Source organism: Macaca mulatta, chromosome 1 (genome assembly GCF_049350105.2).
Source record: "Macaca mulatta isolate MMU2019108-1 chromosome 1, T2T-MMU8v2.0, whole genome shotgun sequence".
NCBI classification, from domain to species: Eukaryota; Metazoa; Chordata; class Mammalia; order Primates; family Cercopithecidae; genus Macaca; species Macaca mulatta.
Genome location: NC_133406.1, coordinates 136,664,919 through 136,688,182, shown reverse-complemented (window position 1 = coordinate 136,688,182; position 23,264 = coordinate 136,664,919). Strand labels below are relative to the sequence as shown.

The following is a 23,264-nucleotide window of genomic DNA, read 5'->3' as shown; positions in this document are numbered from 1 at the left end:
GCATAATATGTAATATAAAAATATGCTTCAAGTTTCACATATGTTTATCTAGCCTGCAGAATTACCTACCCATGTGTAAACATGTGTACAGATATTCATTATAACATTTCTTATAACAACAAAATATTGGGAAGTAAATGTTCATATTAACAAGCGCATACTATATGATCTTGGTCCAATTAGAATATTCTGCTTTATTTCAATCCTTTAAAAGACTCAACTTCTGACTGTATAGAGACAATTAAAAAAAGAAAGTGTTCTCCATATGTGCATTTGATCAGGTTAATTAAAAAATACACCTCATGCTGGCATCACCAAACTGGAATAAGCCTTCGAAAAGAAGTTGTCCTTGAAGCTTGTATCTGATATCAGCACTGGACTGTAGAAATGGTTGCTGATTTTGAGCTTGCATTCAAGTTAACTGTTCTCCTTGGTATCTGTACATATCTTGGATTTCAGTCTTTAGTACATGTGGCTTGGTCACTTCATGGCTAAAAACGTGCTTGTGGAAGACAAGTCTGTGGCTTGGTGAGTCTGCATGGCCAGCAGTCTCTGATGTGTGCAGGTTATTAATGTGTCAGGGCTGAGTGTTCTGGGATTTGTCTAGAGGCTGACAAGGACTCCTGAACCAGTTGTTTCTGTCTATCTGTCATGGTTGGAAAGTCCAAGCCATAGGACCCAGTTTCCTTTCTTAGCTTATGTTGTCTGCCAGAACCCTGTGGGCTGTTACTTGCCTTGAGTTGGAAGCAGTTCAATTTATACCTGTAAATGTATTCCTCTTTTTAATTTATTTAAAGGTTTTTCATATGCAATTCTCAATCTTTAAAGAGATGAAAACAAATTTTGGTTTTCTACTGTGATGTGAGAACATTAGGGCCCAGTAACACACCATTGTGTAAGGAAAAATAAAAGTGCTGATATAAGAAAAAACAAAACAAAACAAAACATTAATTTGAAAAGGTCATTTAGATTATTTCCGTGAGAGACATTTTATGGTTCTTCACTTGTTAAGATTATGATTGATAATCCTTTTCATATTATTAATAAACAGTTTGCTCTCAAGTATTTATTAATGTTAATATTTACTTTGTAAAATGTACTTCTTACAAGAATATAAATAGTTTCTGGAAAGGACACTGACAACTTCACAGCAAAATGAAGTTCTTTCTGTTGCTTTTAACCATTGGGTTCTGCTGGGCTCAGTATTCCCCAAATACACAACAAGGACGGACATCTATCGTTCATCTGTTTGAATGGCGATGGGCTGATATTGCTCTTGAATGTGAGCGATATTTAGCTCCCAAGGGGTTTGGAGGGGTTCAGGTGGGTATTATTCATAATATAAATTGCAGAATTCACTGTGATTGTAGTAAAGAGTATTCTGATCTTATCTGTTGAGCTTGGGCAACATTTTACTTCACAGTTAAATATTCTAAGTAAAACAGTTTTCTGAGGACAAAACAATGTAGTATTGTTGGCAACTTTATATTTTATTTCTGAGATAATCTTTCTTCAACGAGAATCCTCCAATGTGCTGTTAATATTTTCAAAAGATAGCTGCATATGCAAAGATTCAAGAATATTTTTATATTATTGATTAGATTCTAGAACATCCAATGTTATACAGTAAGACACAATTTGGTGCTTATTAAGACTGTTACATTTGTAGGTCTCTCCACCAAATGAAAATGTTGCAATTTACAATCCTTCAAGACCTTGGTGGGAAAGATACCAACCAGTTAGCTATAAATTATGCACAAGATCTGGAAATGAAGATGAATTTAGAAACATGGTGACTAGATGTAACAATGTTGGGGTAAGTGAATTCTAGTTTCCTTTAAAATAACAGATAGGAAAATGATTTCTCTCTCTTCTTTCTTGCTCCTTTTAAGTAGACAGTTTTCCATATTTTTTTAAAATTTTACTTCATACTTTAAAACTCAAAATTAACTGTTGCCTTATGTTCAACTTTTGTAAATATTTGTGTATGTGCTGTCTATCTACTAGAGAGATAAGTTAAAGATTAGAGCAGAATTTACTTCTAAAGCAAAACATCAAATTTTATCCCTTATAACTATCCATATATCCTGGAAAGATTTTTCTGGTTAGGAATTATAATTCCAGTTACAATATTTGCTATAATTTTTAGGTGACTTGTGTCTCCATCATTAATTCCAGGGTTTTTTGTGGTGAATACCTCGCTTCTCTATTTAATGAGCAGCATAATTGGAGACTAATATCTACCTTATTTGTCTTCAAACACTAAGTAGGGAGTACAGGCTTTCTCCTGGTGACCCACTGACATTTCCAAAACAGTCACCTTTCCAGTCTCATCTGTGTTTTGTCTCCCCGAAATGGGCTTTTTGTGTTTCCTCCTATTTATGGTAGTTTCTCGTTCTCTCAATTTATCATTACTATAAATACTTGATCAAGTGTCTAGAATGAATGTAGGTGTTTAGTTCATGTTACTTTCCTTTCACAGTTGACTTTTGATCTTGTAGGAAAATAGTTATAAGATATAATGAAATATTATGGAGTTTTGTTAACATACTATAAACTTTAATCAATAATGCTTTAAGCGTCTACCTCTCTGTAAGTCACACTGAAGTAGAAACTTTGCTTTCTAGGTTCGTATTTATGTGGATGCTGTAATTAATCATATGTGTGGTAATGCCGTGAGTGCAGGAACAAGCAGTACTTGTGGAAGTTACTTCAACCCTGGAAGTAGGGACTTTCCAGCAGTCCCGTATTCTGGATGGGATTTTAACGATGGTAAATGTAAAACTTCAAGTGGAGATATTGAGAACTATAATGATGCTACTCAGGTAATTTTTTTTGAGAGTATGATCTGAATAAAGAGTGATATATGCCTTTTATTATAGACATGTAGCTAATTGAACTTCAGTTTAAATACTAATTTAGATCTCTTAGGGACACAGGTTTACAAGTTTGACTACTTTAAGAAACTCAAATCCATATTTAAAAACTTTTAAATATTAATTTCAAGTTTTTAATCAATACGCATTTTCCCCCTTTTAAAAAGCTCCCAACAAATTCAAAAGCTCATAGCCTTTATTTCCTAAATTCTCTATTTTCTACTACAAAATATTTCAAAGATACATCTATAGTAGAATGTGAGCATCCCCAGTGCCCAATGCAAGGAAGTCCCTGTAGAACATCTATTGAGGAATTACTGAATACATGAATAAGCAAATGGATTCTCAGGTGAAAAGTGAGGTTTTATGAATCAGTCATAACATTTTTACCTCAACAGGTCAGAGATTGTCGTCTGAGTGGTCTTCTTGATCTTGCGCTGGAGAAGGATTATGTGCGTTCCGAGATTGCCGAATATATGAACAAGCTCATTGACATGGGAGTTGCAGGGTTCAGACTTGATGCTTCCAAGCACATGTGGCCTGGAGACATAAAGGCAATTTTGGACAAACTGCATAATCTCAACAGTAACTGGTTTCCTCAAGGAAGTAAACCTTTCATTTTCCAGGAGGTACATTCAATACATATATGCATATAAAATATCATCTTATTCATTAGAAAATTAATGGCAGATTCAATTAAAAATGCAATTTCTGTAGGATAAGGACTGAGTCATTTATGTAAAACACTGTTCTTTAACCTCCTCTTCTTCAGATACAGCATATCTAATTCTTTATCACAACAGGTTTTATGGAGGTACACAGAATGTAGGATACTGATAATAGTTATGTCTTTATTTTCTTTGGAAAAAGAAACGAGTTTATATTTATTAAGATATGTCAGTGAGATAGTAAATGTTGTATTAGTGTGAGCTCTTATTATCATTGATGTACAAGACTAAAAATTAGGTAAGTATTCTCACAGGACAGCAGGTAACTTTGACATTATGTGTCTTTCAATATTTTAGTGTATACTGTATCAAAAAAAGAATATAAGAATATTACCTGTTGAGATAATAAGAATAAGAAAACCATTTTGAGCATTTTACATAACAAATAGACTGGGCGTGGTGGCTCATGCTGTGATTTCATGAATTACAGCACTTTGGGAGGCTGTGGCAGGAGGATTGCTTGAGGCTGGGAGTTTAGGTCATCCTGGACGATATAGCAAGACCCTGTCACCAAAAAACAAAACAAAACAATACAAATAATAGCTTAAAGCTATTTGTTATATAATATTAACTTGTTGGTTAAAATGCTTTAAAGTCCTCATGCAAAATGTTATTTTTTCCTAAATTTCTACTAGGTAATTGACCTGGGTGGTGAGCCAATTAAAAGCAGTGAGTACTTTGGAAATGGCCGGGTGACAGAATTCAAGTATGGTGCAAAACTCGGCACAGTTATTCGCAAGTGGAATGGAGAGAAGATGTCTTACTTAAAGTAATTAAATACAACTTTTCCCCTGAATTATTTCATAGATCTATTAGTCATACTACCCCAGTGTGAGTTATGTTCTGGATCATTCTTATTCAGACAACTATCAAGGAGTCAATTTTTAATGATAAGTATTCTAGTGCCCTAATCTCGAATCAATCATCTTTTGTATTTAGAGTGTCTGTCACAAGACAGCATGCCTAGGAACCCTAAACATTCCCTAGGAATTTTCATCTAAGTACGAGATGAACAGGCTAGATTTGACTGATGTTTGCATATAATCTTTAAAGCCAGGTTATTATTAAAATGATTCTATCATTTACAAAGTATGCACAATGTGTCCATACTGTAGAATTTACATATATTAATTTAAAATATTAAAATATATATATGGTAACAATACAGTATTGAAGCCTTATTTTAATCTAGTTTGACATTCTGTATAATGTTATATGGACATAGATCCTTCTGGAGTGCCTCTAAATTATAATGTGCTGAAACCTCTAAAAGAACCTTTTTAAATATCAGAAATCTTAGTAATATGAACATAAGTATTCCAAACATGTATATACAAATATGGACTATATATGTAGATCACACACATGAGTGTGTATGGAGTGTGTGTATATATATGTGTGTGTGTAAATATATATCTTGCAGACTAACCATTTAATTAGAGAGAGAATTAATCTTCAGATGCCATGCCCTACAGAAAGAGATGCACAGTTAAATTACTCTAAAACGATTGTGAAATGATACATCAATGTATATCTTATTTTTCAAAAATAGGAACTGGGGAGAAGGTTGGGGTTTCATGCCTTCTGACAGAGCACTTGTCTTTGTGGATAACCATGACAATCAACGAGGACATGGGGCTGGAGGAGCCTCTATTCTTACCTTCTGGGACGCCAGGTAGAAAACAAAGTTCTCTATTTTTTTTAACACATCTTTTAATGATGGTAAGAATATTCTGATATTCTATGATCATATAATTATGTAACTTTCAGGCTGTATAAAATGGCAGTTGGATTTATGCTTGCTCATCCTTATGGATTTACACGAGTAATGTCAAGCTACCGTTGGCCAAGAAATTTTCAAAATGGAAAAGTAAGTTTTGGAGTTGTTCAAAATATCCCTTTCTCAAGAAAAAGGAGGCAATCTTGTTCTAACTTAATATGACAACTATTAATTATGTATTTATTCAACAAATATTTAATTATGTGTAAACCTGATACAGGGCTCTCATTTTAGGCAGGTTATATTAAAGGAGTAAAATTTATATTCCTCATTGAAAAAGAGTATGCAAGCTGTTTCAGAGGTATGACAAACATCCCCCTAGCCAACAGGAAAAAGGAAAAAAAAACACTTAAAAATAAGAGCTAGACACAGGGAGTGAACAACATATTTCTAATAAGTATCTACCTCAGGGTTGATAGCAAGATTATATATGCCAACACTTGTAGAGAACTTAAAACATCATCTGCCCGTAGTGAGAACAACGTGTTTGTTAATTATTTTTAAAAGGTTATATGGAATACAAGGAAATGAGTCAGTTGAGCTAAGTTAAACAGGCAAAGTGTCCTATAAGAGGATGGAAATTATATGTACTAAAGAATAGAAATTTATAGAGTATTCCAAGAAAGGTAAGAATGAGAAAAACTTTGGGGAGTGTGGTGAAGACATTAATCTGACGAGTAGTTTCAAAAAGGAACAGAGAAATAAGAGCGTAAAGATATTTGAAAAGCTAGTAGAAGGTTTTCTTTTAAACAAAGGGTTCAGAAACAGCATCAGAGACTTCATGTCTAAAGCAGAAATTCCTCCTTCCTATGAGTCACACTGATATCTAGCTAGCTTCTTTAGATTCCTTTCAGTTTGAGAAGTCAGCTACTTTGTACAGCAACTGATTCTATTGTTAAACAGCTTTAATATTTAGAAGGTGTACTTTTATATCGAGCCAACTTCTTATAATTTCTACTAATTGGTCTTATTTCTGATGTTAGGAGTCAGAGAGTATTTTTATTTTTCCTATTACTATAACGTTTCCACTTTGCCAGGACTGCTGCATGCTAAAAATTCTTAGTATTGTTCACTTTTCACCATATGACATGATTCTAAGGTCAACACTGAAAACCTTCCTAGGTTTACTCTGTTTTTTTTTTTTAATTAATATTTTTTAAACTGTCAATCAGAAAAACATAATATTAAAAATGTGGTCAATTAATAAAAAATGTTCAGATGTATTGTTTTGTACATTTATCTGAAAAGAAGAATGAAGGACTCTAAGATTTATTTAGCACATGTCACGTTCAAGGCATTTTCAGATATACTACTTAATTTTTAGAGCAAAGATAAACAATATTCCCATTTTACAAATGACAAAACTGAGACACAGTGAATTATATATATTGATTAAGTTTTCTTAGCTACTAGTAATAGAGCCCGTGTTTGAATCTTTGTGTTCCTGGTACTAATGCCCTGCCCACTACAATGACATTGCATGGCTTACAGTGGTGTTAAGAAGCCCTTGCAGGCCAGGTGCAGTGGCTCACAGCTGTAATCCCAGCACTTTGCGAGGCCAGGCGAGAAGATCACCTGACCTGAGGAGTTCAAGACAAAAATGGTCAAGCTAGCAAGACCTCGTTTAAAAAAAAAAGAAAAAAAAAATTAGACTGTTGGTGCACAACCAACAAGACAATGTGCACCAACAGTCTTATCTACTTGGGAGGTGAGATGGGAGGATCGCTTGAGCCTGGGAGATCAAGGCTGCAGTGAGCTATGACCATGCCGCTGTACTCCAGCCTGGGTGACAGAGCAAAGAAGCCTTTGCGGGTCCTTGGAATGAAAAGGATAGGATAAAAATTTGTTACCTTAGTTTGAAATATGATAAAAGAGAATCAGAGAATAGAGAGATGATGAAGACCCAGTAAAGGGCTATAAAAATTACTGAAGGCATTGGATTCTGGATCAAGTCACTGACTACAGAGACACAAATAACAGGATAGGTTGGGTTTGGTGTAAAGGAGAAGGAAAAGGTAAATACATGTATGTTAAAATTTGGCTTTTCCCCCCCAATTAAGGATGTTAATGACTGGGTTGGGCCACCAAATAATAATGGAGTAACTAAAGAAGTTACTATTAATCCAGACACTACTTGTGGCAATGACTGGGTCTGTGAACATCGATGGCGCCAAATAAGGTGAGAATATTTATTTTGACATGTCCTCTAATAGGAAACTTTCTTTAGCATTTTATTTAAAACAGTTGAAGTTTAAGAATATCAACATTTTTATGTTACTGTGTTTGTAGGAACATGGTTGCTTTCCGCAATGTAGTGGATGGTGAGCCTTTTACAAACTGGTATGATAATGGGAGCAACCAAGTGGCTTTTGGAAGAGGAAACAAAGGATTCATTGTTTTCAACAATGATGACTGGTAAGTAAATATCAATTAAAAATAATATTTTGTATCAGTACGTTCTTGGTTCATTCTTTTTTTTTCTGTTCATTTACTTTTATCATATTTGAAAAATCATTTAGTCAGTGGAGCAAGAAGACAATAGAGATCAAAAATGGGCAGAAGTTAAAGGATGATGGTTCTTACTCCTTCATTCTCCTCTTTTCAAAAGGGCTTTCTGTTGTAAGCAGAGTCCTTTCTATGTACCCTTGCAGTATCTTATACATACATAGAATTAACATGCATATGCTCACCTACACATGCCACAAAATACACAAAGTAATTAATGTAAGGATTGTGAAATCATTAAAAGAACGTGTTTTGTAGTCCTGCTCTTTTAGTCATGGAAAAATGCTGCCTCAGTACTAAAGTGTCTTTATTTCTAACTCTTTTCCTCAATGATTGCTCTACCTAGTGTTTTGGTATACTTTCTTCACTTCTCTTTCTCCTTGTGACAAACAACATTTTTAAAGTGTATGTATAAATAATATGTATCTTGTGGTTAATGACTTGCTTCAGGAGATTTGAGTTTTAGTTCTGAAACTTCTCATTATTGGCCTTTCATCTGTGATTTTTATATCCTTTGCCTGTGGTATAAATGATTCCCTAACATATAGCTCAGAAGACTTCCTTGCAAACAGTTGAATTGTCCCTGTCCAAGGCCAACTGATACTCATACTTAGCTCATTCTAGTATAAATTATATTTCACTGATGAAAAATAAATACATAAATATATAAGTCAAGTCGATCTCTTTCCTGCCAAAAAAGCCCATGTCTAGTTCTTTAATTTCTTTCTTTTGTGGATGAAAATATCAAAAAAAATTTTGTGAAAAAGCTTTATATTTCAAAAAATCACTTCTTCATAGAAATGCTAGATTGTTTGCATGTACACCCCAAATTCTTTTTATCCTCGTGGGGAAAAAAGGAGGTTAAAAAAATAATACCCTTGAAATTATTAAATGTAGTTGGTATTAAGTTCAGTTGAGAACAAATTTGATTTTACTAAGGTGGCACTTTTATCAAAGTGTGACCGTTCCTGCCAATCTTCACTGATATTCTTCAACTTTGATTTTTTCGTAATGTTTGCACCACATGGCCACGAACTTGCTCTGTTTGCTGTAAGGTGACTTTTGGTCCTGAGAAAGCTATTTACAACTACTAGAGAGGCATATGGATTTTCTTCTTAGTGAGACCTTGACTGCTTAGGATTCTACAACATAAAGTTATGCTGTTTATTTATGGTTAGTCAGTATTCCTGTTTTTCAATGTATTGAAATTCAATCTTAAATTTTATTTTCCAGGTCATTTTCTTTAACTTTGCAAACTGGTCTTCCTGCTGGCACATACTGTGATGTCATTTCTGGAGATAAAATTGATGGCAATTGCACAGGCATTAAAATCTACGTTTCTAATGATGGCAAAGCTCAATTTTCTATTAGTAACTCTGCTGAAGATCCATTTATTGCAATTCATGTTGAATCTAAATTATAAAATTTAAAATTAAATGCATATCCTCAAAACAATAGCCAAGTGTGTTTCTTTTCTTACATATACAGTAATATTTATATTTCATTAATTTTTAGTCAAAACTCTAATTAGTAGTCAACTTGAAAAATTCAGAAAAAGCTCAACAGTATGAAAATCCCACTTAATTATTAAATAATTATAAGATAATTAAAGTCAGCACATTGTTATGCTTTAGAGGACTCACTTTAACCTATTTAACGTATGAACTCAGAAAAGCATCTTAACCAATATGTTTGTTGTCATTAGCATCACTTATCCAGCTGTGTACGTTTAATTTCTGTCATTCTGTAATTCTTCCAAAGAGTGCTTTTATCAGTTAGTTAGGAATTGCTGGTTTAATGTTGATTCCCATGCAAAGTTAGCCTGGTTGTATGGTTTTTATAATATGCAAGTACTTTTCATGTTAATAACATTAAACAACAAAAGAAACCTAAATTATACAATCTACAGTTCTTAATTCTATTGAGCTCGCTGGAATCTTCTCCTACTTTATATTCTTTCTACTTTTTCATTTTTTTTCTCACTGCTTAGACTTGGTGTTTATGACTTTTTGTTCTTTTTCTTATTCTACAATATGGATATTTACTTAGGGTTTTCACGACACCTTGTAGTCTGGGTTTTCTTCCCAATTCTCTACCTATTCATTCTTCTTCATCTTGACTTTAAATATGGAATTCATTAGGGCTCTCATCTAGGTTTCCTTATAACTCTCAGTTGTTTTTTTTACACTTAAATGAGAGCATAGAGGCCACAACTCGCAAACTGTCTATTCTTTTCACCTGTAAAGTGTTCCTGCCACAAAGCAGATTCACTATGCGTTGGTACCATTTTGGCTCACTGCATCTTGGGCTGCAGTTTCTACTACTTGAATGAGTCCAGTGATTTAGAACATACAAGAATAAAGTTGCATGAAGCAGGTTTATTGCTTACAGATAGGCATCAAGGGACACAGAAGCCTGGGGCTCATGAGGAGCCAGCCTCCCAAGACTCACACAGTTTGCCCAGGGTGGTGAAGTCTCATTTGCACATGCCCTATTTGTACCACAGCTGAGGAACCCTTGAAAGAAGCCTGCCCTGTATTTTATAACCCAGGCATCACATGATCACTGGGCTAAAGCACTCAAGGAAAAGCTGTTCTAAGAGACACAGTAAGAGAGTCTGAGCCTTATTTCAGGATGTTGCATTCCCAGCTCATTCTACAGCTATTTTTGAGAAGCACAAGTGAGAGAAGGGGAAAAACTGGGTTGGTCCAAGGCCACTTGGAGGGCTGTCCTGCATTTTCCCCTAGCATTTTCCTCTTTTTCTCCTATTATAATGAAGAAAGTACTCCTCATTCTAAGAAAGGCCATTTTCTCTGCTTATGTTAATGATACCATTCCATTTTTATCTTTTGGAGGACTTTGGATTATCCTTCCTCTTTTGATTTAGCAGTCTTTCCCTTTCTTCTGCATTAGTCATCCTAGATTACATGTATTACAGTCTTCCAACTAAAAACATCAATGACCACCCTCAGATATTCTTCTGGGTATATTTATTTGCTTATTTTCTTGCTCCCTCTCCTAATTAAATATCTCCTTTTATCACACTGTCTCCACATCCTCAGCCTCCGTCATTGTGCATCTCTCTACTGTCCAGTTTCCACCATTATTACTTCATTCAATATGCTCTTATCAACATCATGAATGACATTTATGTTACCAGTCCAATATTCTTCTCTATCCTCACCTTAAACCATTTCACACCAATATTCAAGATGGTGGGTTACTTTCTCTTTCTATCTTCCTTTGTTCGTGGTATTCTACTCTCCTGGTTTCCTTCTGTCTCAGTGATTGCTCTTTTGCAGGTTTTTTTTTTTTTTTTTTTTTTTTTTTAACTGGGTCATCTTATTCTGTTCCATCTAAGTCCTAACTTTTATCTATTTATCTTCTTTCTCTATCTTCTCTTCTCTAGGTGATTTAATTCATTTCCATGAATTGTAATGAAATATTTTCGGTGAATACCTAGGTATCCTCAATTCAGAATTTGCACTTTAGCCTCATATTTCCATCAGATGCTTGTTATCACCATTTCCATGTTCCACAGACATCTTACAATTAACATATTCAAAATGAAGCCTTCACTTTTTTCCTTGCATAAACCTTTTACTACATTATTTTCTTACTGCTTAGAAACCTAGGAGATTTTCTGACTTCTCTCTCTTTAGCTCAACAACATTATCTCTTCATATAAACCTTAGCATGAACTATTAATTGTATCTTCAAAATATCTCTTGATTTATTGCACTTCTTTTGTATCCTCTGTCATCCCTCTATCCGGGTCACAATGGTCTCTTCCTTGCATTCCAAAACGACCCTACAACTGGTCTCCTATATCCATTATTTAACTCTCTCCCTTCATTTTACTAAAGACCACAACATCATATTCATACAATTTAAATCCAACTAAAATGTTAGTGCTTAAAACTGTTAAATTTTTATTGTATTCAGAATAATTCTAACTACTCATGGTAGCCTACAAAACCACACCTTATCAGATATGAACCTAGCTCTCCAGCCTCAGTTCTATTCTTTTCCCTTGACAATCCCATAGCCTTAGGTGTTCTGATCTTTCATCATTTTATTGAATATGCCCTGTATTTTTATTTTCTGTTGTGGACTCTTTGTGTTTTTCCACTTTTTTGGAATGCTCTTAACTCAGTTCTTAGCATGGTTGGCTCCTGTTTTTATAAGTACTCCCAAACTCAGGAACTAGTATTACCATTTATTCAGTCCTGCAGTTCAGAAATCTGGTGCCCACGTTTGAAACCCTCTTCTTTTACATTTCCCAGGAAAATTCAAGCACTGAATACCTTAGATTGTTGCCTTCTAACTATTTCTTCACTATGTTCTTTTCTCTTTCTTTTTTTATTTTTATTTTTATTTTTTTTTTTTGAGACGGAGTCTCGCTCTGTCACCCAGGCTGGAGTGCAGTGGCCAATCTTGGCTTACTGCAAGCTCCGCCCCCCGGGTTCACGCCATTCTCCTGCCTCAGCCTCCGGAGAAGCTGGGACTACAGGCGCCCGCCACCACGCGCGGATAATTTTTTTGTGTGTTTTAGTAGACGTGGGGTTTCACCGTGTTCGCTAGAATGGTCTCGATCTCCTGACCTCGTGATCTGCCCTCCTCGACCTCCCAAAGTTCTGGGGTTACAGGGTTCTTTTCTCTTTCTACTTCTACTATCTAGTAATCCTTTTCTTAAATGACCAAAATCTCCTATTTCCCCTCCAGCAATATGGTAAAAAGACTACTGACTCTTAATTTAAAGCCAGGCTTTATTGTTTATAACAAATGCATTGCAGAATGTAAGCAAAGAATGTAATCACAAGCCAGGAACTGGGACCACGTCATATTAGTTTCTTAATATGTCAGAATTACATTCTTTCATTTTTATAAGAGAGTAACCAGAGAACCACTTTAAGAATTTTCAGTGGTTAGCAGAGGAGTAGAGGAGAGTGCCCTTGGTAAACAGGTAGTGGTAAACATATATCTTTACCCCCAGCAGGAGTGAAAAGATAAACATTAGTGACATAAGCTTTCAAGCTTCAAAAAGGATATTTGAAAGGGGTTTTATAATGGGATATCAGCTTTCCTGCAAGGGTATTTTTTTTTTTTTTTTTTTTTTTTTTTTTTTTTTTGGTGCAAGAGGTTACAGAGCTTTTCTTAGAGAATAAAACATCAAGCATGTCTATTAGTTGAAATTTTAACTTTTAGAATAGCTTACATGCAGTTATGCTGATTATTGAGGGGTTCACTGCAGCATCAGCATCCACTTCAGTCCTTTCTCCAACCATTCCATTATCTACCATGGAATCCGAGTGATCTTTTCAAATCAGAAGACCACTACCGCTTACCTTAGGATAAAAAGCCAACATTTTTAACAAGACTTGTTACCCTGTACTTGAAGTCCTAACTCACTCAATTCTCCTTTCTAATTTCTGATCTCTAACCATGATAATCTTTTAGTTACTGCAACTCAACAAGATCTTTTTAGTCCTTTAATTTCAGTGCAAGAGACATTCTTCTCTTGGAATGTCATTTTCTTACTTCTTCTCCTAATTAACTCCTGTTGATCATTCAAACATTAATTCAAATGCTGATCCTGCATGAATATTTATTCAGTATTAGGTCAAGTCCCCTGATTATTGTTAGCACTCTCTGTACTTCTTAGCACTCAGCATAGTACTGTAGGAAATATCTGTTTGTTCTTTATTGAATCCTTAGTCTCAGGACATTATCCAGAATGTCTTATGAAGAGATCAGTAGTTATTTGTAAAATGAATTGAGATAATAATAAAAGAGACAAATAAGAGAAAAATGTATCTATTTTTGAAAAGGAGAATATTTTTAATGAAGATGTAGCCCTGGAAAAGAGATGTTTCTCTCATTTTTTTCCTATTTCTTCCAAAATGTAATTAACTTCTGGTTTACCCTGATTTCTCAGGTCGTAAAAATCATGGGGAAGTCAAGTACTTTGATAATAACCCATTGTGTTTTCAGGATTTGTAAACCATAACAGCAGTAAATTATTTGGTGAGCTATACTCCTACGAAGTCAATGAAGAATTCTTAATATGGTATTGGGAAAATGATGCCACATTCATCTGAATATAATAAATTTGAAATTCATTTTTACTATGTTCTTAGAACTTTGTAAAACCAAATTGTGATAACAGTTTCATCCTTTAGATATTTCATTTTATCTACAGATCTAATTCTGCCTGTGAAATTACTGAGTTATTTCTCTATTCTTAGAAGGGAAAATAACTCTTTGTGTTGAAAATCATTACTATGTATACTTAGACCTTCATTTATAAGTCAAACTGAACCAACAAACTTTACAATCATAGAGTGTGACTAGCCACAGAGAATGGTTGGGGCATTAGCTCAGTACCTGTCCAAAGTGAGCTCATCATTATGATAATTAGTATCATTACTATCAATCAGCTTATTAAAAAGTGCACCTAAATGCTAGATCAATATGATAGCTTCCAAAATGACACTGATTTTCAATAAGCCAGATCTTTAAAGAGACCACTTTCCATTTTAGAAAGATGAGATTGTTTCTGGAAAAGATAGAAAAACCTCTAGTCATTTTAATCAAGGGTTTTAGAACACTTGATTTTTATGAATATATCAAAGTAAATTCCTTCTTTTATTTTGAAAGTGACTGGAAAAAATTTCAGGGTCTTTCTAAGAGCTAGTTTAAGTGAATCTCAATTTTTCTTCTGTTTTATTTGCTCTTGCAACTTTCCTCACACACACACACAAAGATAGATATAAAAAAATCTAGACATAACAGATGCAATTCACAATTTTTTGGTAAGAAATCATAAAGGTTTAGAAAAAAATCATTTATGAGTGCCAATAAAAATGATACTCAAGAAAACAGTAGGAAAAGTGGTATATTAAAAGACTTTTAAAGACCTTTCACAAGAAATTGAACAGATGGACAAATGCACAGTATACATTATCTATTTGCTCATTTTGTCCTGTAACATTGAACATAAACTCTGAAAATAAAAGAAAGAAGTGTGGCTCAGGGTCACTCATGTAATCCGTTTTTAGGCAGAAACAGGGGTGTTGAAAAGTTCTTAGGTAAGACAAACACCACTTAGATTTCAACGAAGTAGTATTTATTATTTTCCTATAATTACAAATTTGCCAAATGTAAGTCACTATTTTTTATTTAATATTTTAAAAGATATTTTTGAATAATTATTATTTTTCACAATCAATTCAGTAGACATTTTTGAAAAACTTATCTGAACCTAGCTTTTTCATCTGTAAAATGGAAACAACATATACTCTCTCAGTTTGTTGTGTTAAATGAGAAAACACTATAATATGCTAACCACTGGTTCTCGCTAAATGCATACTTCACCATCTCTTCAGTAAAGATACGACTGTTGGCCAGGCATGGTGGTTCATGTCTGTAATACCAGCACATTGGGAAGCCGAGGTGGGTGGATCACTTGATGTCAGGAGTTCAATACCAGCCTGGCCAACGTGGCAAAACTCTGTCTCTACTAAAAATACTAAAATTAGCCGTAGTGGTGGTGCCTGCCTGTAGTCCCAGCTACTCGGGAGGCTGAGGCAGGAAAATCGCTTGAATGGGGTGGGGAGATTGCAGTGAGCCGAGATAGCACCACAGCACTCCAGCCTTGGCAACAGAGTGAGACTCAGTCTCAAAAAAAAAATAAAAAAATAAATAATAAATAATAAAAATACATGTAACTGTTATTCTCAGCACTTTGGGCCAGCACAGTACTGATACTCTCCTAAAATCTAACTCAAAGAAAAAAAATCACAAAGCATTGGAATTGGAGCAGAAAATAATGTATTCTTGTTTGAAGTCTTGCCATATTCAGTCTGTGTGTGCTGTTAGCTGAAAGCTAGATGACACAAAATGCTGTCTTAACTTTAATGTTGTTTCTAATTTAGTTCTAGGTCATGAAATTTATAGGAAAGTCTAATTCTTAAACTTTAGCATCAGGTTTGTTATGCTTAGGTATTATGACCAGATATCTTATGTGTGCTCTATGGCCTCAAGCAAGGATTAAATAAATGTGTACATTACAGTGAAGACCCACATCAACCAATGAAACACATATTTATTTTTTGCAGCACTCTTTTAGATGCTTAGAAACATGTAACCCATGTTGAAGTTCAGAGGATAGTTGGCAAGGCGAAATATAACTATATGATGTGTTAATAAGAATACAGAGGAATCGTTAAAGCGATGCATAATAAAGTACGGAAATAGGTTGTTTGGTTTCAACAGAAGGGGATAGTACACATGCTGAAATGGCCTGGGAAAGCTTAATGATAAAGGAAGGTCTCGAGATGGATAAGGGAGATTCGTAAGGAAGAGAACGGAGAGAAATTGATTCCCAAAGAAGAAAAAGCATGATAAAAGCACAAAGGAATTAATGAAATGAGTGACAGGGAATAGATCAGTTAATCAGTGAGGCTAGAGAAGCACATTTATGGAATATTCGTCAAAAATATGATGAAAAGTTAGAATGTATCCAATAACAGAAGGATCCATTTTCTATCACGACTTTCCTATTAGATTTGGTATGTTCATACCAGCAACGTCATCTCTGAATATGAAAGATATCTCTATTTACGCAAGATCGTTATATGTTATCACTGAGAAATTCTAGGAAGTAATTATCAGTCCCTTTGTTAATATTACTACAGAATTAATTTATTCAGTTTTAGTGTACACTGTGCTTATACTTTGCTTCCCTCCTCCCCCAGCCTCCAGCTTTACAATTTAAATGAAAGTAAACTCCATCATAGTTCACTCACTAGCACGAAGGACTACCAACCTTTGAATGGCTTTAGATTTGCATGAACCTGTATTTGTCAATTCTCACTCCAGGCTTCTATTGGCCTATGTTGAAATAATTGATTTTTATGACAACCTGCTTCCTGCTTACTATTTTTATATCATGGGGATGGGAAAAAAAGAATTATCCCTTGATTTAGTTGCCAGTCAAATGACAACTCAAGCATGCTATAAAATTAAACAAAGCCCCATATTCTACCAGGAACTAATGATTTTAGTGATACTGCTATCTTGATAGAAGAAATAAAGTGTTTTCCTATCTTATGATGACTATCACTATAACACATTAAAATATAGAATTGCATCCAGCAAAATATCCTGAAGTGGACCAAAATATGCCCCTCCAAAATATGTCCCTTTGGCATAATAACTTTTTTGAGCAGAAAGCAATTCGCTCTCTGACTTTCCCCTTTTTAAAAGCAAGACATAAATTTCAATATGTAAAGGTGTCTCCCTCTAGCGTATTTATGAGAAAACTACTCCATAGACAACTCTTTTTTTATTTTTATTTTTTATTTTTTATTTTTTTTATTTTTTTTGAGACGGAGTCTCGCTCTGTCGCCCAGGCTGGAGTGCAGTGGCGCGATCTCGGCTCACTGCAAGCTCCGCCTCCCGGGTTTACGACATTCTCCTGCCTCAGCCTCCCGAGTAGCTGGGACTACAGGTGCCCGCCACCTCCCCCAGCTAGTTTTTTTGTATTTTTTTTTAGTAGAGACGGGGGTTTCACCGTATTAGCCAGGATAGTCTCGATCTCCTGACCTCGTGATCCGCCCGTCTCGGCCTCCCAAAGTGCTGGGATTACAGGCTTGAGCCACCGCGCCCGGCCTTCCATAGACAACTCTTAATAGCTGATGACTTATCTGCATAAGAAGGCTTATTAAACAATCCTTATTTAGAACACATTTCTTCCCCCTGCTTTCTCATAACTTACTTCCTGCATCAAGCAGCCCCAGACTTCTTTTCTAGGGCTAATCTAAGATATACGCCCCGAATTCTAATTGCCTCTTTGCATCACATTTCTTTGTGAATTTCCATGTGTATGCACATCATTAATTTTTTTTCTTGTTAACGTGTCTGTGGTCAGTTTAATTTGTAAGGTCCCAGGCACTGAACCCAGGAGGGAAGAGAAAAAGTGTTTCTCCTTGTCTGTGGTCAGTTTAATTTGTAGGGTCCCAGACACTGAACCCAGGAGGGAAGAGGAAAAGTGTTTTTCCTTTCCTGTGGCTTAGGCAACCATGAATGGACAGGCAGGCATCCCACTTGCTCCAGAGGGTGCAGCTGAATTGAGATCTGACAAAGCTGATGTAAAAATTTTTACTGAACCAGATCCTGGAATTTTGCCTATAAAAATACAAATACAGGACTCTGTTTTTTCTTTCCCAAATTCAGATATGCAGGAGAAAAACAACTATAAGAATTAGTTCTTTGGAATGTGATTCTGGTGAATTTTCTCTTGAATATTCATTGCTAATTGACCCTTTCACGCCCAGGGACAGCCATTGCTTTCCTGTTGGTCTCATTTTGTGTCTTGAGTGTTTGGCTTGGCTTTCCTCCTGGTGGCAGGGTACATGATGTTGGGCTTGCTGTACAGACAGTCAATCATCAGATTGGATGCCCTGAGAATTTGTAGATGGTCAGATAGAGATGCAGGTTGCACCCTCTTGCCACTGATATTCTACCAACCCTACCAGAGGGTTTCTCTAAATTTTTCTTTCTTTTAGCTATTGTTGGAAGGAACAACAAGAAATGAAATCTTTTTACTCAAAGCCATTAACAAGTCTCTAGAGAGTTCCAAACTTTTGCATGCTTTCCTGTATTCTTCTGAGACCTCCAAACTGTTCCAACTACTGTCTCTTACACAGTTCCAAAGTCTCTTCCACATTTTTGTGTATCATTTTAGCAACATTCCACTCCTGGTACCAATTTACCCAATTAGTCCATTTTCATGCTGCTGATAAAGACATACCAAAGGCTGGGAAATTTACAAAAGAAAGAGGTTTATTGGATTTACAGTTCCACATGGCTGGGAAGGCCTCATGATTATGGCAGAAGGTAAAAGTCATGTCTCACATGGCAGCAGACAGGAGAAAAGAGGTTGTGCAGGGCACATCCCCTTTTTAAAACCATCAGATCTTGTGAGACTTATTAACTACCCTGAGAAAAGAACAGCATGGGAAAGACGTGCCACCATGGTTCAGTTATCTCCCACTGGGTCCCTTCCACAACATGTTGAAATTAAAGATGTGATTAGGGTGGGGACACAGCCAAACCATATCATGGGAGATGGAACTTTTTATTGTGAGTGTGTCTGCACAAGTCACCTGTATAGACTTTCTTATCTGTGTGGCTGTGCGCATGTCTTAGTCAAACCCCCCTATGCAAGTTTACTTATCTGTGACTATAGTTGAATTTTTTAGGCTGTTCTTTTGTTTGAAAGAATTCAACTGAAGACCCACCCTAACTGCCTATCTGACTGGTTTGTTTCTTTCTCCTCTTTCATTTTTCCCCACAGGAGTGGAGACCCTAACTGCTGTTAGTGAGGTTGGGTGTTGATTCTTCTTGCTATTTCCTGCTGGAAAGGGGCATTGTGTGGGGGAACAGCAGCTAGGATTCCTCCTGGGACCTTTCTAAGGATCCTTGGAAGAAATGTGTTTCCATGCATGGTTTCATTTGCATCAACATTTGTAGCGTGATACACGTTAGGCAAGAAAAAAAATGGTTTATTAGAGGACACGTAGAAAAATGAAACAAGGGACTAGGTAATGATAGCTCAAAAATCTCAAGGCTTCAGCCATGCCCAGATGAATCATATCTATAGTTATGCCTGCTAAGATCTGGGTGCATGAGGCTTGGCTTTGGTTTACTTCCTTGGTTTTATTTTCCCAAATAAAGAAACCTCTGTGTTATAGGTACCTGTATACTCCCATAACCTGGTAGGATTTGCAGGATAATTGCCCAAAGCTAGAATATTGATCCAGATTTTTACACTACTTATCCTTTTTTTATTGTGAGTTCCACTCAGAGATTGCTTGTGTGTTTACAGGAAAAAGCAGGGTTAGTTTTAAATGTAGGTGATATGGTTTGACTTTGTCCCCATCCAAGTCTCTTCTTGAATTGTAGCTCCCATAATTCCCATGTGTTGTGGGAGATAACTGAATCATGGGGGGTGGTTTTCTGCATTCTGGTCTCATTGTAGTGAATAAGTCTCAGGACATCTGATGGTATTATAAGAGGAAACCCCTTTCATTTGGTTCTCATCCTCTTTCTTGTCTACTTCCATGATTTTGCCTTCCATCATGATTGTGAAGCCTCCCTAACCATGTGAAATTGTGAGTCTATTAAACATCCTTTTTAAAATAGATTACCAAGTGTCAGATGTGTCTTTGTTAGGATCATGAGAACAGACTAATAGAATAGGCAAAACTTAAAAACAACTAATGAGATTAGAATTTAATGACAAGTGTATGATAAGTTTTGAATCAAATTTTTCTCTCTCCAGGCCTCATTTTTGTTCAAAACAAATCATGATAGTTGTTTTCTTAAAAAAAAGGTATGACTGAGTTGTTTGCAAAATAAACTAGGCTTACACTTGGCTTGATTATTTGCATAAAGTTTAGCAAAAAATAATTATTTTTGCATAGTCTTTTAAAGTTAGCTTTGATGGAACTCTGTTTCACAAGGGATCTCAGATAGGACTATTTTTAAAACCAAGCCCAGCCATGAGTTTGTAGCCTCAAATACCTATGAGTTGTGTGAATTCCTCTCTTCTTAAGGTCACAAGAATATGTGGTTCCGGGGCTTGTTAGATAGTGACATTCTTTACTCACCACATACTAGAAACACTGTACACAGATTGTGTAGACAAGGTAGGAGGCCTCATTTCCCAATAGGCTTTTATTGGCTCTGTAAGTGAAGCTTGATTCCTCAAAGAGAAGCATACCCTTCCAGTCACAGCCTTGGTAAAACAACCAGTTTCTCCAATTGTGTCATGTTGCAAAAGAAAATGGATTCTTACTGCACTGGTGCAAGCCACTATATTGCCACAAAATAAGAATATTCCCAAATAGTTCCCAAATTCCAGAGTAACCCGGCAGAAGAAACAAATATGTTCCAAATTTTGTTCATAGGAGTATATCTTACTTAATTCTTAAAAGTTATAGATAGCTTAAAACAAAAATTTCCTTAACTCTGAAGAACAAAACAACGAATAGCAATGTTTTAAGCAAAAAGTAAAAAAGATTAATTCAGACTTACATTAGTTTAGTTCATGCAGTTAACCCCTGTCTTATATTCATAAACGGTTAAGCTCTTCATGACTCTTGTACATTTTCTTTTATTCCCATGTCATGATTTCCAAAGTTATCGGAAACCTGCATTTGATGGCACGTTTTAAAGTCCTACAGCTGATTGTAAAGCATGTTTAGCAGAGGATTAAAACAAGACAACAATTATCTGTAGATGGCAAAGTGTTCAGGTTAGTTACAGTCAAGCACATGATTGGCAATGATATTTGGTTATTTCTGTGGTTTGCAGTAACTTAATACAATAATCCTAATTATGATTCATGGTATATACTCAAGCATTAGAATTTTTAAAATCCCATACAATTTTGGAACATATATTAATATTATCACTAAAATATAACCTGAATAAAGTTAAACATAATTTTGGCAATCCTACTTGCCTAAACAAGTCAAAAAATTCTGTTTACCTCTCTTCTGGATGCTTCAGGGACCTCTGCAGCATAAAGAAGCTAGGGTTCAGGAGAGACAATTTTGAATGCGAAGTTTGATTTTGGGAAGCTTGTCAAATGTTAGAGATTTAAAACACTTGATATTATGAAATACAATTCACGGTTACACATAAGTTATTTATTTTGAGAAAATGATGACTCAGAAATTTTAAAACTAGGAAACAAACTTTACTCATTAAGAGGGAGGATTTAGCTTTCCAAACAGTTTGTCTCCTGTCTACTCTTTTCTTTCCTTGGCAGTCTGCCAACAAGGTAAACAAAATATTTCGTTATTCTTCTCTATTACATGAAAAATCTGTACAAGGGAAGGAAAGCCAAATTTTACCCTTACATTGGTTTCAAAATAATCCTCTTTCCATAGGCAAAGTTTACATTTTTATGCCTTTTTATAATCTTTTACCACAAACACATTTTACCATTCTTACCTACCTTGCATATACATTTATTTTTAGTTCTCTTATTTACATGTTTTAGTGGTAACTCTTAACAATTTTTAACTTTAATGTAAAACCTGGTAAGTTGTTTTAATTATGTACTAGATGCAGATAAAGTATGACTTTTTTCAGTATAGTTAGGGGCATGATTAATTTCATATATCCCCACATCTTACAAAGTTGTAAAGTAGGCAGCGTACAACCTTGAAATATTTAACAAACCTGGTATCTAACTTACATGATTTTAACCTCCTGTTTACATTTTGATGACATTTGCATTTTATCAATTTAATCTTTAAAGCAATTTTTATTTCTTAAAGATTAAATTCACATAAACCAAAAGGCATTTTTAACTTTTCTCTAAAATATTTGATTTAAGTGCTTATTTTTATTTAAGGTAATCAATTAGAGTTCTTGTTACAGACATCACAAACAACACATTTATGTAGTGTTTGACACTACATAATCAAACAGAAGAAGATCCAGTAGTTTTAAGACTTTTTTTTGTCCCATTTCCTAATTGAATTATTGGCTTCCCAGTGGAGCCCTTTAAGAGCAAGGATCGAAAACCATGAAACTTCTAGGGCCTAATAAACTTGTATAGCTGTAAGACAAAAACAGATTTTGAGTGGGATCTATCAGCCCCTAAGTTCTGGGGTTCCATGAGGAAAACAGAGGTTTCTCCCAAAATGGAATCCAATTGTGCCTTTTCTGTTCTTCCCAAAAAGTTTCAGGCCACCAGAAGTTATCTTGGGTGCATTAAGAGTGGAAATACAGAGTGGAGAAAAGTAATTTAGTCAATGGAAAGTTCTTTTCAAGAAAAACACGATCCTCCAAGAAGAGAAAAACATAAAGGCCTTTTAAATATACCATAACTTAACCACTTTTAATCAAGCTGAGCACTCTTTAAGAACATCCTTTGAAATCTTCTGCTACGTGACTTTAGCCAAACCAAGCAGTTAATATTTCTGGCTTTTGAACTTTACCAAAAGTAACATCACAGGTGAAACAACAACTCTCAATTAGGTTATAAATTAGCTGTAACTATACAAGATATTTTATAAGTGGTGGTAAGCAGCTTTTACCAGATCTAGAACTTTTAAAGGCAATTTAGAGAAAGGAAGATTTAAGACAGGAAGTTAGCTGTTCATGGAGGAGGAAGAGATGATTAAAAGTCACACAGCTATTAACTTGAAAGTATTCATTACCCAAGCCAGGATTGAACCTGGGTCACCATTGTAAAATGGCAATGGCTAAAAAAAAAAGTACTGCCGCATGGTTACAGGTTATGCTCAAGGATGTAAAAAAAGATGGAGGCCTTCAGGAAAGTTTGTTACT

At 35.2% G+C, this 23,264-nt stretch overlaps 1 protein-coding gene and 1 long non-coding RNA gene across 3 annotated transcripts; one reads left to right on the top strand and one right to left on the bottom strand.

The window, feature by feature from the left end:
- Window positions 1-1,114: 1,114 nt before the first annotated feature.
- LOC713027 (pancreatic alpha-amylase) lies at window positions 1,115-9,346 on the top strand. The gene is made up of 10 exons (XM_015146052.3): window positions 1,115-1,323; window positions 1,670-1,816; window positions 2,628-2,825; window positions 3,275-3,505; window positions 4,240-4,373; window positions 5,157-5,279; window positions 5,375-5,474; window positions 7,445-7,563; window positions 7,674-7,799; window positions 9,123-9,346. The coding sequence occupies exons 1-10, from the start codon at window positions 1,156-1,158 to the stop codon at window positions 9,310-9,312; spliced, it is 1,536 nt and encodes a 511-aa protein (XP_015001538.2). The 5' UTR covers window positions 1,115-1,155; the 3' UTR covers window positions 9,313-9,346.
- Window positions 9,179-21,567, bottom strand: LOC144338430 (uncharacterized). Of its 2 annotated transcripts, XR_013412524.1 has the most exons (3): window positions 21,451-21,567; window positions 20,994-21,109; window positions 9,179-13,237 (listed from the first exon to the last, which is right to left on the bottom strand). It is a non-coding gene; the product is annotated as an uncharacterized LOC144338430 (long non-coding RNA). The 2 variants fall into 2 exon arrangements; XR_013412525.1 differs by lacking the exon at window positions 20,994-21,109 and having other exon boundaries at window positions 21,451-21,537.
- Window positions 21,568-23,264: the final 1,697 nt, after the last annotated feature.

Bases quoted from the DNA above. Each gene is read 5' to 3' on its own strand.
- LOC713027 (XM_015146052.3), top strand. From the start codon at position 1,156: ATGAAGTTCTTTCTGTTGCTTTTAACCATTGGGTTCTGCTGGGCTCAG. The intron at 1,817-2,627 runs GTAAGTGAATTC...TTTGCTTTCTAG, and splicing joins CTAGATGTAACAATGTTGGG to GTTCGTATTTATGTGGATGC. The intron at 4,374-5,156 runs GTAATTAAATAC...TTTCAAAAATAG, and splicing joins GAGAAGATGTCTTACTTAAA to GAACTGGGGAGAAGGTTGGG.